The sequence below is a fragment of the Nematocida homosporus genome, assembly GCF_024244095.1.
Source record: "Nematocida homosporus strain JUm1504 chromosome Unknown 4562, whole genome shotgun sequence".
In the NCBI taxonomy this organism is placed as follows: domain Eukaryota; kingdom Fungi; phylum Microsporidia; genus Nematocida; species Nematocida homosporus.
The window spans coordinates 131,439-146,785 of NW_026250689.1; the positions used below are offsets into that span (position 1 = coordinate 131,439).

General features: G+C 42.4%; 10 protein-coding genes across 10 annotated transcripts; 7 read left to right on the forward strand and 3 right to left on the reverse strand.

The window, feature by feature from the left end:
• Positions 1 to 46: 46 nt before the first annotated feature.
• On the forward strand, positions 47 to 820 carry NEHOM01_0087 (uncharacterized protein; the record flags this gene model as incomplete). Its single annotated transcript, XM_051488965.1, has 1 exon — positions 47 to 820. One exon carries the CDS (start codon positions 47 to 49, stop codon positions 818 to 820), a length of 774 nt encoding a protein of 257 aa, XP_051344925.1.
• A 247-nt stretch (positions 821 to 1,067) lies between these two features.
• NEHOM01_0088 (uncharacterized protein) lies at positions 1,068 to 1,616 on the forward strand (the record flags this gene model as incomplete). Its single annotated transcript, XM_051488966.1, has 1 exon — positions 1,068 to 1,616. One exon carries the CDS (start codon positions 1,068 to 1,070, stop codon positions 1,614 to 1,616), a length of 549 nt encoding a protein of 182 aa, XP_051344926.1.
• A 357-nt stretch (positions 1,617 to 1,973) lies between these two features.
• NEHOM01_0089 (uncharacterized protein) lies at positions 1,974 to 3,119 on the forward strand (the record flags this gene model as incomplete). The annotated part of the gene is made up of 1 exon (XM_051488967.1): positions 1,974 to 3,119. One exon carries the CDS (start codon positions 1,974 to 1,976, stop codon positions 3,117 to 3,119), a length of 1,146 nt encoding a protein of 381 aa, XP_051344927.1.
• A 486-nt stretch (positions 3,120 to 3,605) lies between these two features.
• NEHOM01_0090 (coatomer subunit alpha) lies at positions 3,606 to 6,806 on the forward strand (the record flags this gene model as incomplete). Its single annotated transcript, XM_051488968.1, has 1 exon — positions 3,606 to 6,806. The coding sequence occupies one exon, from the start codon at positions 3,606 to 3,608 to the stop codon at positions 6,804 to 6,806; it is 3,201 nt and encodes a 1,066-aa protein (XP_051344928.1).
• A 241-nt stretch (positions 6,807 to 7,047) lies between these two features.
• NEHOM01_0091 (F-box and WD-40 domain protein 7) lies at positions 7,048 to 8,268 on the reverse strand (the record flags this gene model as incomplete). The annotated part of the gene is made up of 1 exon (XM_051488969.1): positions 7,048 to 8,268. One exon carries the CDS (start codon positions 8,266 to 8,268, stop codon positions 7,048 to 7,050), a length of 1,221 nt encoding a protein of 406 aa, XP_051344929.1.
• Positions 8,269 to 8,418: 150 nt separating this feature from the next.
• Positions 8,419 to 8,721, forward strand: NEHOM01_0092 (uncharacterized protein; the record flags this gene model as incomplete). The annotated part of the gene is made up of 1 exon (XM_051488970.1): positions 8,419 to 8,721. The coding sequence occupies one exon, from the start codon at positions 8,419 to 8,421 to the stop codon at positions 8,719 to 8,721; it is 303 nt and encodes a 100-aa protein (XP_051344930.1).
• Positions 8,722 to 9,320: 599 nt separating this feature from the next.
• Positions 9,321 to 10,043, forward strand: NEHOM01_0093 (mRNA-decapping enzyme subunit 2; the record flags this gene model as incomplete). Its single annotated transcript, XM_051488971.1, has 1 exon — positions 9,321 to 10,043. The coding sequence occupies one exon, from the start codon at positions 9,321 to 9,323 to the stop codon at positions 10,041 to 10,043; it is 723 nt and encodes a 240-aa protein (XP_051344931.1).
• Positions 10,044 to 10,126: 83 nt separating this feature from the next.
• NEHOM01_0094 (Xaa-Pro aminopeptidase) lies at positions 10,127 to 11,881 on the forward strand (the record flags this gene model as incomplete). The annotated part of the gene is made up of 1 exon (XM_051488972.1): positions 10,127 to 11,881. One exon carries the CDS (start codon positions 10,127 to 10,129, stop codon positions 11,879 to 11,881), a length of 1,755 nt encoding a protein of 584 aa, XP_051344932.1.
• Positions 11,882 to 12,427: 546 nt separating this feature from the next.
• Positions 12,428 to 13,111, reverse strand: NEHOM01_0095 (uncharacterized protein; the record flags this gene model as incomplete). The annotated part of the gene is made up of 1 exon (XM_051488973.1): positions 12,428 to 13,111. One exon carries the CDS (start codon positions 13,109 to 13,111, stop codon positions 12,428 to 12,430), a length of 684 nt encoding a protein of 227 aa, XP_051344933.1.
• Positions 13,112 to 13,176: 65 nt separating this feature from the next.
• On the reverse strand, positions 13,177 to 14,460 carry NEHOM01_0096 (uncharacterized protein; the record flags this gene model as incomplete). The annotated part of the gene is made up of 1 exon (XM_051488974.1): positions 13,177 to 14,460. The coding sequence occupies one exon, from the start codon at positions 14,458 to 14,460 to the stop codon at positions 13,177 to 13,179; it is 1,284 nt and encodes a 427-aa protein (XP_051344934.1).
• Positions 14,461 to 15,347: the final 887 nt, after the last annotated feature.

Below are 15,347 nucleotides of genomic sequence, written 5' to 3' on the forward strand. Positions count from 1 at the left end.
AACATCAGCTTATATAATCAGCTCGGCCCAACTAAACCTCACCACAATGGCACCAAGACAGCGAACTAGAAGGCTTCTTAGCAGTCATGCCCCCGCCAATCCAGCAATCAAACGAGTAAAGTTCATCACAGTTGACCCCAGACCCAAACCCCTCAAACCAGCCAAGGCCACTAAATCTCCTACACTAACTAAGCTGACCAAAGTAACCAAAGCAACAAAGGCAACTAACCCTCTTAGTCAACCAGACACACTCACGCACGCTGAGCTTACTAACCCAGCTATCCCCGCTCGCCCAATTCAAGCACCCCCGCCTACTTCCCTTCAAACATTGCCTTTCCAATCCGCTATCCCTTCGTTTCTTAAGCGCTCACTTACTATATGGGCGACAAAAGAGGCCTTTGCTCACGAAATGCTCTGGTGGGAGCTGCATGCTCAAACCCAAGAGACCTTTATTGCCACAAATGCCGGCTATGTTCCTTTCCGCTCCCTTGAGTCTACTTTAGCTAATAATCCCGCGGAGTATTCACCTGAGCACTCACCGGCTTGTTTACCACCTATTCCGCATTCACCACAACTCAGCCCGCCCGCTCTAACTCTACAGGAGCGTCTGCAGCTAACAACCCCCGAGCTAGAAGTAGAGATTCCCACCATCCCTTTTACCCAGCGCCGATGCCAAACACGCGGTCAGCCAACCTTTACTGGACTGCGCAACATATCAGCCAATGCTGCTCAGGTCTACCATCACAAGAAGCACCAAGCCGTCTCCGACAATGACCTTCTTCTACTCCTCGGCGAACTACTATGCAATAGCACGGACTAACCGGCTAACCCCCAGCCAGAATAGATACAATAAACCAAATCTGCTTTATTTCAACCATTAACTTACTCCTTACTCAACTCAACTCAACTCAACTCAACCCAACCTATCCTATCCTACTCCAACTCAATACAACTCAACTCACCTCACCCCAACTCACCCCACCTCAATACTAACCCAAACATCCGCCTAACTACCATTAACCCGGCCCAGCGACTAGCTACAACCACTGTTCTGGCCAAAGTTTTACATGCCCTCCTGTGACTACAACCCGGCCGACGAGCTATACAAAGCACAACAAGAGTACGCCATAGCCCGCACTGCCTTTGACAAGGGAGTAGCTAAGGCCAAAATTCGTCAGATTGAAGAAGCCCTCAAATCCGCTCGCATGGGTCCGATTACAACCACCAAATCCCAAGCCATTGTTACCTCCATCGCCCAGACACAAACCAAACCCACTAACACCTACTCCTTAACGAACACCCACAACCAGGCGATCAAGTTAACTAGTTCCTGGGGATCAGCGACAATTGACTGTGTTTCTTACATTCAGCTCGACCAGCTCAATGTCCAAACTTCATGCAAACTCACCAATTCTTCCCACTCCACCTTTTACATCACAGCCTCGCAAATCCGAGTTACTAGCTGCCAGCACCTAACTCTTTATGTCTACAGCAAAACCGGCGTTTCAATTGAAGATTCTAGCGACATTACAGTTCTTCCTTACCAACCCGACCCCCAGCCTAGTTGGCCCAATAATACCCAAATATTCCATTTCAACCAAATCACCTTCCTATAAGCAACTGATATATCTCAAGCCAGCACAACCAAACCAAACTTAATCCAGCAGACCAAAACCCAACCCAGCACCATCTGATGCCTACCCTTACTTTGCCCCTACCCCAGGCCACTTTTTGCCTAAAAAGATCTAGACCGCTCCAAACACTAATTTCACAATAATTGTAATTTCAGGTTGCTAATTAAAAAGACCGTAATATATGCGGTCTTTTGGGGGCGTATATGAGAATAGTAGGCATTTTATGGTAATAATTACAAAGACCATGGTCCTCGGCCCGCAATGTTTCCCCAAATGGCAAGGGTCTAGACCCAACCCAGAAGATCTCTAATCAATAAATAGAGACGCACATTGACAACAATGCATATAATCACATCGCTCGCAAAGGTAGTCTTACTAGCATCTCACATTTCAGCTGCTGGATACTTTGGTGGCTATGAAATGATGGATGGAATGTCTAACATGAACTGCTACAACCCGTGCTACAACCCTTGCTCTCCTGGACAGCCCATGCCAACTTTGGATGATTCCATCTACTACGACTTAACTGGATACGGAGAAGGTGTTGGAAATGGAATGGGTGGATGTTCCAGTGGATCTTGCTCAATTGGTGGTGATGAGCCAGCAATCGGAGGAGGAGCCGGTATTTCGCAATTCCCAGGTCAACAAGGTGGCCAGTTCGGAGGACAATTTGAAGGGCAATTCAGTGGACAAATCGGTGGTCAACAAGGCGGCCAATTCGTAGGTCAACAGGGCGGTCAATTTGGTGGTCAACAAGGCGGTCAATTCTACAGCCCAGCTGAGTACCAGTCAATTGTCTTAGACACTTCAAGTGCCCAATACACACCATCTGGATCTGCCGGTGTTGCTTCATCTGCTCCCTCTGCTTCCGGCTTTGCTTCATCTGCCTCATCTGCCTCAGGTGTTGCTTCCTCAGCTTCTGACTTCAGCTCAGTTGCAGCCCCATGCGCATCCAATGCCTCAGCCAGTGCTTCCTCAACTGGATTTGCCTCTTCATCTTCCTTTGCCCCAACTGTGACTCCTCTTTACCAAGAGCTTTCCCAGCCAGCCATCAACGGAGGTGACCAGCAATTCTCAGTCCTTCTCAATGGAAACATCCCTGTTAATGTCCAACCCAGCTCAATCACTGTTGGTGAGAACACTTACCCCATTGTCAGTTCAGCATCCGCAGCTTCTGCAGCAGGCGCAGCTTCTTTCATCCCCAGCACTACCACTGTAGAGCCTCTCTTCACTCCTGAAGAACTCGCAGCCGGAGCCGCAATTCCAATTGTTGCTCTTGAAGGCCAGGAAAGTGTTACTGCCGCCCAGCTCAAGAAGGAGCAAGAGGCCGCCAAGGACAGCAAGAACTGCAAGAAGACCGGCAAGAAATCCAAGGCTAGCAAGAAGACAAAGGCCGCGGCTGCCAACAAGAAGAAGAACGGAGTAGCCGGAGTTTCCACTCTAGCCGCCTTAGCAATTCTTCCTTTAGTTGCTCTCCTCTTCTAAGTCCCCTTGTATCTCTGAATAAACGTTAGTTTGTCATACTTTTACTACTATTACTACACTACTATTACATTGTTTCGCCACCAACCCAATCTTATGTTAATTCACCCGCAGTACCTTATTGTATCTACCATATCCTTATATAATACTCCTATGTCTATTAGGTTAGTACACCAATTTCTATTAGGTTAGTACACTAATACCAATCCAATCCAATACTAACACAACATAACCTAATCCAAATACCAACCCTGCACAACGTAACTCTATCTAAATGCCAACCCAACATAACTCACCAAACCCAATCCAATACTAAACCCTATCTAAACCTCACCAAAACTCACAAAACCCCACAAAACCTCACAAAACTCAACCTAACCATACAAAGCTCAACTCTAACCTAATCCAAATGCCAATACTAACCCTAATCCTAATACTAACCCAAGATTACACTATCTATTTAATATTAATATTTTGCAGTCCTCTATTATGAGTAAATGGCATTCTATTGAGCATTGTCGTAGTGTTATGGAGGAAAAGACTGAGCGAGTAAAGAGTGTTGCCTTTCATCCTTGTAAAAAGGTTCTTATTGTTGGTTTGCATAATGGCAAGATTCAAGCCTGGAATTACTTGTATAAGACTAAGGTATTCGAGTTAGAAGAGCATGAAGGGCCAGTCCGTGTTGTAGTCTTTCACCACTTAATTGAGCGATTTGCTAGTGCAGGAGATGATTGTTTAATTCGTGTTTGGAACTACAAGACTCGTAGTGTTGAGATGGTCTTTAAAGGCCACACAGATTACATTCGGTCTTTGGAGTTTCACAAGCACTTGCCTTGGATTCTAAGTGCGTCTGATGACCAAACCATTCGGATTTGGAACTTTCAATCTAAGAAGCAAATTGCCTGCTTAACTGGCCATACGCATTATGTAATGGGCGCCCGTTTCTTATCTGAATCTTTATTTGCTAGTGTATCTTTAGACCAGACTATTCGTATTTGGGACTATTCCGCCCTAACAGTAAAGAGTCAAGCAACTGTCATGGATATGCTAGGCGTACCAGAAGTACTTGTTAAGCACATTATTGATGGCCATGATCGAGGGATCAACTGGATTTCAGCCAAACCTGATTCTTGTATTTTTGCTACAGGTGGAGATGATAGTAGCATTAGACTTTGGGATGCTTCTACTGATAGTGTTTTTGAAACAGATACTTTACATGGCCATCACAGTCATGTAAGTTCTCTTTACTTTACTGCGACTGATATTCTAATTAGCAATAGTGAGGATGGGACTTTAAAACTCTGGGATGTCAAGAAGCGCAAAGCCATTAAGACACTAAACATTGATAACAGCCGGTTTTGGTGTATTGCCATGGATCCTTCCGAAAAGGTTCTTGCGGCTGGTCATGATACGGGCTTTTGTGTTTATACCTTAGAGAAAGAGTCTTCTCTCTTTGCTACAGCTGATGATTATATCTATTTACAACGAGGAATGGAGATAATCAAAACAGATACAAAAACTGAGATAAGAGTTTGCGAAGCTAAAGGCGGGCTTAAATCTTTAATGGCGCGTAATGGGTATATTTTATTGAATTACGGTAATTGCTATAGTTTAGTGGCTCCCCATGAGACTATTCGTGGGCCTGGCAAGGCCGTCTTAGGCGAAGACAGTCTCTGGGTAAGTACTGGGGCAGAAGTACTAGAGAAGACTTTAGGTGGAGTGGAGAAACGAACAGAAGCTCTAGAGACAGATCGTTTGTTTTTGAGTCCTTTAGGAGTGATTGGAGCCCGGGGTATGCATATCTTTTGTTTAGATAGGCCGGAAGAGAAAGTACTTCTACCGGAGGCCTGTCGTAGTATCTGTGCTGGCGAGGGATTTATAGCCGCTATAACTGAGAAGAGTATTGTTATGTTAGATATGGCCATGAACCAATTAGCCGTAATTGACGAAGTCCTGAGCATTAACAGTGCTGTGGCTTATGGTGAGACTCTTTTCTATACGACGGCTATGCATCTTAAGTTTGCTTTTAGTAGTGGTGAAGCTTCGGCTTTGTTATCAACTGAAGAGTCTTTATGGGTGGCTCAGATCAAAAACGACCGGTTTATCATGCTTAATCGGGCCGGAGTTGTATCTGAGCTGGAAGTAGATCTAATTGAGTGGCGGTTTAAGTATGCCTTAGAGAAGAAGGATAGTCAAGTTTTACGTGATTGTATTGAGAAAGACGCCTTGATTGGCCAAGCGCCTTTAGCTTGTTTAATCAAAAAAGGTGCTTATCAGGAAGCACAGGAGTATGTTGATGATCCAGCCGTTAGTGCGGAACTTTGTCTGAAAACAAAGGACTTTAAAGGAGCATTAGGTCATGCCTTAAAAACAGGTAGTAATTCTCTTCTTTCCCAAGTAGGTATGGCAGCTATCAACTATGATTTAGATCTGGCTGAGCAGGCCTTTAAAGCAGCTAATGATATTCACTCTTTGATTCTTTTATGTGTAGCTGCCCAGCGAGTAGATAAGCTTGATTCGATTCTTTTTGATTGCCAGGATGAAATGTACATTGCTTTGGCGGCCATTATAACGGGAAACAATGAAAGACTGCACAGTTTGATTGCTCCGCACACGGCCCCAGACAGTCCGACTATTGCTCCGGCCCCGGCTGAGCTAAGTAGTGAGTCTGCTTCAACGCTAGATACTAATCAGGCCCAACTTCCTGATCATTCTGAATCCAATGATCAATCCTTATCAAAATCAAAATCAAAAGAATCGCCATCCACTCCAGCCAAGCCTTTGAAAGAGCATCAAACCACTACTCCACCTAAATCTAACTCTACTTCTACTAACTCCACTTCTACCAACTCATCTCACTTACCTAACGCCATGGAAGATGATGAGGATGCCACCATTAACTTCAGTTCCTCGGAAAAGCAGGAAAGCTCTGATTTAGATGACTTGCTTGATAAAGACTTAGGCAATAGTGACTTAAAAGATAAGAATGAAGAGGAGATTGAGGCTTCTTTTAGTTCATCAAAATCGGAGGAATCAGAAGATCTAGATACTTTACCACCACGAATTCGTACTCTCATTACTTCTCGTCTGGATCTGTGTTTGAAGAACACACCCGCCTCGTTTGATACTCAAAGTGAAATCCAACGGTCTCTTGGTTTAGTTACAGATGGCAAGTTTTCTCTAGCTATTGCTGGACTGCTTATTTCTTTACATAGTTTGATTCGCTTAATTAAGACGGGTGCTTCTTATCCTACAATTGATCAAGATATCTCTCTTTGTTCTACCTATCTTCAATGTCTATTAGCTGAGCGCATACGCAAAAAGACTACTTCTGATAAGACGGCTATCTCTTGCTCTATTTTCTTCGCATCAGCCGGTCTTAAGACTGAGCATAAGGAGAAGGCACTACGAGCAGCCATTGCTTTCTGCTATAAGAAAGGCAACCGCCATACAGCGTTGGAACTAGCCCGCGAGTTAGTCGAAACCATGAACTGCGACGATTCTCGAATCAAACTGCTAGCTAATAGCACTAAGCCAATGGAAGATACTTTCTTTATTGATACTTCCCTGCCTTTCTGCATTGATAAGGGCGAGTATTTGGAAAGTGCCTCTAAGTGCGGCATATGCCACGCCTGGAGTTCCAAAGCAGTCAAAGTATGTGCCTGCTGCTTTGTATCTACCCTGGAATAAACTGTTCCGTACTTTAACAACTAACAATGTGCTTGTTTATTTGCTTTGGTTTTTGATTTAGATTTAGATTTAGATAGCTTATTTTTGATTTAGATAGGTTAAGTTGTGGTTTAGATGGGTTATCCTTTGATTTAGATGGCTTAATTGAACCCAATACTAACTCAACTCAAACCCAACCTTGTCCTAATCCAACTCAATCCTATCCTAACTCAACTCAACTCAACCCTATCTTAACTCAAACTTAAGTGGATCTTTTGGCTACATAATGTACAGTGTATATTTCGGTGGTTCCCTTACTCCGAGCACTATAGAATAACATCTCTTCATTAGCCCAAAGAGCATAGAGCTGCTCAACCACACAAATAGTCCTTGCGTACTTCCCCGTCTCCTTACAGTACAAATCCACCCGATCTAATAACCCAATCACTAAATAATGGTTCAAAACCACAAAATCAATGGCTTTAGTAGCCGTTTCAATCAAATAGGCTAAAGAACTCGTCCCCTCTACCCATTTAGATAAAGATCCATCCGTTGTCAGGGCATAAACATTAAATCTATCCTTCCTTATCTTAAAAATAGTACCCGTCTGTCCTTTACTCCTAAATACTACCTTCCCTTCTAAGTCCACTACATTTAAGACCTGGTCCATACCCCCCAGGCAAACATAACTCCCAAAGACCAGTACACTGTACAGCCGCCGTGGCATACTCAACAAGTACCGAAGCCCAGCTCCCGTTTCATAATTCCAAAGAATACAACTCCCATCATACGACCCAGATACAACTAAAGGCTTCCCTTCAACTCGTTTAACATCTCTAATACTATCTCTATGACCAGATAAAACACGCAAACACTGACCAGTACGTACTGCCCAAACACGCAACGTACTATCTCTTGATCCAGTAATAACATACTCATCCGCCCATAAAACACACCTAATAGTAGAAGTATGACCAACTAAAGTACGAATACATACGCCTAAAAAACAGTCCCAAACTTTAGCCGTCCGATCAGTACTACCGGTTAGGAGTAAACCCGCCCGATAATCAAAGGCCCAAATACTTCCCTTATGTCCAGATAAACGGGCTAATAGATTCAACTTAATATCAAAAACACTAATCAAAGCCGAATTACTAGATACAATCAAAATATCACCAAACATCTTTAGTTTAGTGATTTCAACGGGCAAAGGATGCTTTACTCGACCTTTATACTCTTCTTTCTTATCTCGCCAACGTTGTGATAATAAGTGCTCTTGTTTGACTCTTTCTAAGTACTTAGGAGTTCTTAGGACTTCTTCCCCTTGTAGATAGCGCATCCAAATGACTGGATTTCCTTCAATTGCTCTTTTAACCTCCTCAGACACACACATGACCTTTTTTAACTCCTTAAGTGTTAAGTGTTTGGCGACCCATTCCAAAGCATGGGCTGGAAAGACTCTAACTCTTTCCTTTCGGTGCATCACCGCTAATAAAATTTGAAAATTATCGCTAGATAGCCCAATCGGATACCAAAAGTCGTGTTTGAGATAGTTGTGATGGTATTGGATAGGGGGAAAAGATAAGCAATGATTGGTGGAGGGTCTTTTTTATTTTCAGAACATTTGCCGTAGATGAAAAGAAGAGAAACGAAACGAGTTACTAGTTCAGTCAAAAGTCCAATTTCAGTTTTACCATTAGATGAACTGCTATTACAAGATCTTTTGACTAACAATCGATTGCGCGATTTAGAAGTGAGTATTTATGGTGATAGAAAAGGCTTAGAAGAACAGGCGATTAAGAAGCACATTAGGAAATTAGGACTGCGCCCCCAGCTTAAGGAGTCGACTGAGCAAAGACACGTGATAGTAAAGCTGAAAAAGCATCTTAAGTTTGTGGTTCTCAAAATTGAAAGCAAGATCGAAGTCGAGCAATAGTTTAGTTAATGTTTAGTTGTTATTTAGTTGCTGAGGATTGTTGGGAGAGATTGCTAGGGGGTTATTGCTTATATTATATTATTGTTGGCTTATTGCGTATCTTACTTCGTTGTTTATTTACTGCCAATCTAACTCAGTACAAGACTAACTCTATTTTATCTTAATGCTTATACTATCTTGACGTCCTATTGATTTGCTTCTTTCACATTGCTGCTCTTCTTATCTTATCTTTTCTCACCACAATATAGCTTCGTACTAACCCAATGTTAGACTTGGTAGACTTAGTAGACTTAGTACATTTGGTAGACTTGGTAGACTTAGTACATTTGGTAGACTTAGTAGACAATCTAATATAAACTTATCTTAACTTTATCTTTATCTTGACTTTATCTTGACTTTATCTTAACTTATCTTAACTTAACTTACTTAATTCAACTCAACTCAACCTAACTCAACTTAACCCAATCTTAACTTAATTCAACACAACTTAACTCAACACAATAAGGCCGTGGGGTTGTCTGGCCGGTTGGCTAAGTTAGATCTGGCTGTACTGTGCACGAATGAGTCGATGACTTAACCCAATTTTTGCTATTAGTTGTATGAAGTTAGAGGACGTACTGGATGACTTGGCGGGGAGGTTTTTAATGCATCTTCCGGCCTGTGAAGAGAAGAATGCTGAACGGTTCTTGTTTCAAGTGGAAGAGGCCCACTGGTTTTATGAAGATTACTATCGTCGGAAGTATAACTTTCCCTATCTAAATCTTAAAGAGTTCTTTATTCTACTTATGGGACACAGTCAGTACCTAAAGACACCAGGTGAACTAGAAGATGAGTTTAAGAAGTTTTTGAAATACAAAAAGGCGGTTCCCGTCTTTGGTGCCTTAATCTTTAACGGGCCTATGACTAAAATACTAATGGTAAGAGGCTTTGGGCCTAGAAAGACCTTTACTTTTCCCAGAGGCAAGATCTGTAAGTCTGAGAATGAAATAGATTGTGCAATTAGAGAAGTTTATGAAGAGGTTGGTTTTGATATTTCTGATAAGATAATTCGCGGGTTATCGCTTAATATGCATACTAAACTAAGGGACTCCAAACTGTTTGTAATTCTGAATGTTCCCGAGAGTACTAAGTTTGTCACCCAGACCCGAAATGAGATAAAAGAGATTAAATGGATCAATTTGTCTTTGATTGAGAGTAGTAATGCCGAGACGCTTACTTACATTAAGTCTTATATCAAAGAGATTAAAAATGTTGTCAAAATGATAGAACAGACGCGAATTAAATTGGATAGAAAGAAGATTAGGAAGGCTTTTGGTCTATAAATAAAGAAGGTTAGTGTTGGTTTAGTGGTTGTTTGTTTATGCGAGGATGGGGGGTATTTCTAGTGATTTTTGTTTTGCACGTCATGGCCTTAGAGTATATAAGAAAGGCAATGTCTGAACATGGTGTTGATGCTCTGCTTTTACACCGTAGGGACCCGCACTTGAGTGAATACTTGCACGATCGTTATGAACATGTCGCTTACTTTTCTGGATTTACCGGTTCTAATGCGGTTTTGCTTGTTTTCCCCGATAGTGCTTATCTTTATACGGATGGTCGTTACTTCTTACAGGCTAAGAAGCAATTGCTGGCGGGTATTGAGTTAGGGAAAATGGGCGAGTATCCAAGTGCTCTAGAACGAATAATTGAACGAGGTGCCAAGAAAGTTGGTGTGATTATGGAGTATGTGACCAGCCAGGAAATAGAAAGAGTGTTTGGCCCGCATGAACAGAACTTTGAGCTAGTTTACTTGTCTGAGGCCTTTATTGCGCAACTATGGCCTGAACGTCCCCAAATAGTCGCACAGGAGTTAGTTGGCATGGAGACCGGGCGTACCTTTAAGGAGAAGTTGCAGCTGGTTAAGGAAGCAATGGTACCTAGTGTTGGTAAGCCGGGAAGGAAGAGGGCGCTAGAGATAGTCTTGGTAGGTGACTTGGACGAGATTGCCTGGCTAACCAATTGGCGTGGTCTGGATATTCCTATGTCCCGCCTGTTCTATGCCTTTATGTGGATAGAGGCCAAGTCTGAGGTAGTTAAAGTTTATACTGATGCAGTAGTCCCAAAAGACTTAGTAGGTAACATTAAGGTCTTGCCCTACGCTCAGTTCTACGAGGACATTCTCACGATCAAAGACCAGCACGTTGGAGTTACATCAAATGTGAATGCCAGAATTGAAAGGACTTTACATGATAATAACGAGGCGGTGGAGTTGTTTGACGAGATAGCACAACTAAAGGCAGTTAAGAGTGATTTGGAGATTCAGGGGTTTAAGGAGGCTAATATTCGGGATGCGGCTGCATTGTGTACTTTGTTTGGTCGAATACAAGCTCGAATTGAGGCAAACGATTTAGTTGGCGAAGTTGAAGCGGCTGAAATGTTGTTGGCTATCAAACAGGCCGATTCGGCCTTTATTGTACCAAGTTTTGAAACTATCTCTGGTTACGGCGAGAATGGAGCAATTATCCATTACACGGCTGAGAGTAATGATGTTAAAATTGGTGCGGATAATCTGTACCTTATTGACTCGGGGTCGCAGTACCAAATGGGCACGACGGATATCACTCGAACTGTTTGTTTTGGCCAGCCAACTGCTGATCAAAAGAAGCACTATACTGCGCTTCTTAAAGGCCACGTGTCCATTGAACGGCAAAGATTCCCGAGTAAGATTCCAATTGGGCACTTAGCCCCACTAGTTAGGCAGCATGTTTGGGCACTTGGTTTGGATTATGCCCATAGTACGGGCCATGGTGTTGGGTTTGGACTTAATGTTCATGAGTCACCTCCTGTTTTGGAAACTGCCGCTAAAGGCCAGACTAAAGAAGGAATGGTCGTTACCAATGAGCCGGGTATCTATATCGAAGGCGCCTATGGCATTCGACACGAAAACCTTATGCTTGTTCAGTCCGACCAAGAAGCAGCCGGTTTCTTTATTCTGAAGAACATTACACCAGTGCCTATCCACCATGACTTGGTTGATACTTCTATGCTACTACCAGAAGAACTTGCGCATCTCAATAGCTGGTCGCAAGAGGTCTACAAGACAGTCTCGCCCCGACTTCAGTCTAGTCCAGAAGGTCTGCAATGGCTCCGGTACAACACCCAGCCCCTTGCAACAGAGTAATCGAAATAAATGCAACCTTCGGTGTGTTTAGTCAATATAACTAGCTGCTATCGTCCAAATTGAGTTTAGTTAGTGTAGTGTTGCCATACGACTATCCAATACCAATACAATACCAATATGATTACTGATAAGCTACTCACTACTCAGTACACACTACTTACTAACACCAATACTAATACCAACCCAAGATGACGTCATCTTATTCCAACTCAACTGTATTTACTCAATAAATGGTACCCATACTTATCCCATGTTATCTCAAGAACTATCTTTAATAGAGGGTGTCTTAGGTAAGTATTGAGTTAGTCTAAGTTATATTTGGTTTTATTCCACTGGTATTATGTCATACTCATCACATAACTTAACTTAATTATAACATAACTTAATCTGAATTTAGTTTGTAAAATCTGAAAGAGATCCCTACTGAGTTGCTAAATGTTTTGGGTTAGTTTTGTTTTAAGGAAAGATTGGCATAGTTACTGAGATAGAGAAGACTAGTGTAGTAGTACTAAAATAAAAGAACAGCTTTGTATATGTCTATGGTATTTATTTGCGAGATCGGGCTTCACTATAGATATAGTCGTCGTCATCGGTAGACTCTTCGTTACGGTAGGAGGATGGGCGTCTGTATCTCTTCTTTACAGCCCTATCTTTACCGGATGGTCGGTACTCGGAACGTCTAAATGTTCGTGGGGGACCAGATGGCTCAGAGAATTGGTCATCTGAGTAGGTCTTATCACCGGTGTCGGTATATTCATCCTCAACAATGGCATCGGAGGTTTCTTCAAGGTCCGAATCTACACTACGCCTGGTTCTAGATGAACGTGGTGAGTCGGCTTGTTTCTGTGAATAAGGAGAATCGGTATCTGAGAGAGTCTGATTATCTTCTTGGTTCTCATCCAGAGACGACCTTTTCTTACGGCCGCCAGTGCTGTCCTTCTTGGCTGCAGATCGGCGGGAAAGAATTGGGCTCTTACTGTATTTCTTAAGACAGCGGTTGCGATCGATTATGCTTTCAATGGACATGCATTCTTCCACTCGAACTTTAAGGGCATCGGCTAGTTCTTTGAGTCTTGTTGAACGTAGTTTGTGAGCCGATAGTCCGCCTATTAACTTTTGCATGCACTTGATTTTCCTATCAAACTCAGAAGTATCCTGGTATTTAGCTAGAGCCATGACATAAACGACTTCCAGGGCCAGCCACCCTACTAATACGCGCCGCCAATGCATTCATATCTATTATCCAGCCTACTAATACTCGCTTTAAAACAGCCGTTTCAGAGCCAACGTCAGGACTAGAGACCCAACACAAAGTACATCGTATGCAGCCGTTCTAACTGGCCTAGTAGAGTCTCTTGCTTGTGCTTATAATCTGCCCGACTTAGTAAATACTTACTTTCCCGGCTATGTTCGATTTCAAAATAAAGATGGTTTATCTTTTCGTAAACTATATGGTGGGCTGATGAAAGGACCTTATCGGGATCTGCTCGCCAAAAGTGAAAACTCTTAGAGGGAAGACAGTCGGGAGTTCGTGGCACCATTTGCGCCACTACTATATTCTCAGTTAGTAAAGTAAACAGAGCCTTTTTACAGACGGAAGCATCCATTAGAGTGTACTTCTGCACAAAGCGGTCCTCAACATACCCACGGGATAGAAGCATCGATAAGACCGTTGAGACACTCTCACCAGAAACTGTTTGAACATAGTTCGTAACTAAACCTATCTTTATCTGCTGCAGAAACCAGTCATAATTCACCGAGTACTTCTCAAATGGCCCACTAATAACCCCAAAAGCCTTTAAGTAGTGCAGATGTTCCTGTACCCATTCTTCTCGTTCCATCTTCTCTCCATCTATGATACACCCATCCTTACCCAATTCTACACCCTCTAACTTCTGCAGAACTGTTCGTAAAGTAGCCGGGACAGGATGCTGGTTATTGATCACGGCAAAGACCACCCGTGTACCCTTGGTAAATCGTCTCTCTATCTCGGCCTCAAATAAATCAGCTACAATCCGGGCTTTAATCTTCTCCTTAGATAAGACCAGGCACCTTTTTTCCTTCTCGCCCGACTTCTCCTCCTGTTTCTCACTGACTTTAGCCCGTTTAACCAAACCATCACCAATGCCCAATCCAGCAGTACCAATACCAGCCGAATTATCAACTACCTTCTTATCCACTAAAATTCCATCAACTAGTAATCGCCGGTACATTTCAATATACTCCACTGGCACTTCTTCACTACGTAGTACACCCTTAAGAGAAGTTTCCATCACTAAAGCTAGTCCAGCCATTCCATAAGTCCTTTCTGCCCAGTCCAAATAAACCGGTCTATTCACCATTTCTGATAAGTCTTTTTGCACATAGTATCTAACCATATTTCCTCGAAAGTTGTTAAACCCAACTATTCCAAAATGAATTAACAAAGAAAGAGCCTTAGCAACTTCTTTCTTGCTAAGCTTTAATACGCCACATAAACCGATTAAGCTGGTCTCCCGGTGTTCTAATAAGTAATAACCCACTCTAGCCGCTATCTCACCAAATGTTTCAAGAAAGAAGACTCTTTTACTCTTAGACATGCCCGAAAAATAAAATCGAGTCTTATGCATCCTCCTCCTCATTCTAACTCTCTTCCCAGGGAATACACTTCTGCTCAACTCTCCCAACTCGCCAATCGAGCCATTGAAATTCTTAAAAGTACCAAGACCCATCAACGATTAACGCAACAATTAGACGCACTTTTTGAAAAAATGCCCGAGGGTTCCTCCCTGACTGAGAAGTACTTGGCCGCTCGGGCTGTTCTCCAAGAGGCCCTTACCGATGAAGATATCCATCTTTTTCAACAAGAGCTCCTTTAAGTAAATTGAATTGGTATTAGTATTTAGTTGAGTTTAAGTTAAGATGAGTTTAGTTTAGTTATGTTAAGATGGGTTATGTTAAGTTTGAGTTGAGTTTAAGTTGAGTTAAGTTAAGTTTGAGTTGAGTTGAGTTAAGTTTGAGTTGAGTTAAGATGAGTTGAGTTAAGCTAGGTTTAAGTTCAAGTTAAGTTGAGTTAAGTTAAGTTACGTTGGTATTAGTATGTAGCTAAGTTGGGGTTATAGTATTTAGGAGGGCAGTTCAGTTCATGGCTTAATTATAATTTAATCTAACTGTAGTGCTGTCATACGACCACTACCAACATCATACCAACTCAATACCAAACCAATACGACCACTACTAACCCAACCCAAAGATCAACCTGATGATTGGCAAGCTAATTACGCCTTGCAACTTTAATAGAGTCAATCTGATTCGACTAATTTAGTTTTACATATCTACCCTACAATTCAATATGACGTCATCCTCACACAACCATATTTATTTAACAAATCACATCGATACTCGTCTCAAGGAATGTCTTTAATAGAGTCGGCGTTGGCCAATGAACCCTATCCAACCCAACCTAACATTAACACCATCTAATCTA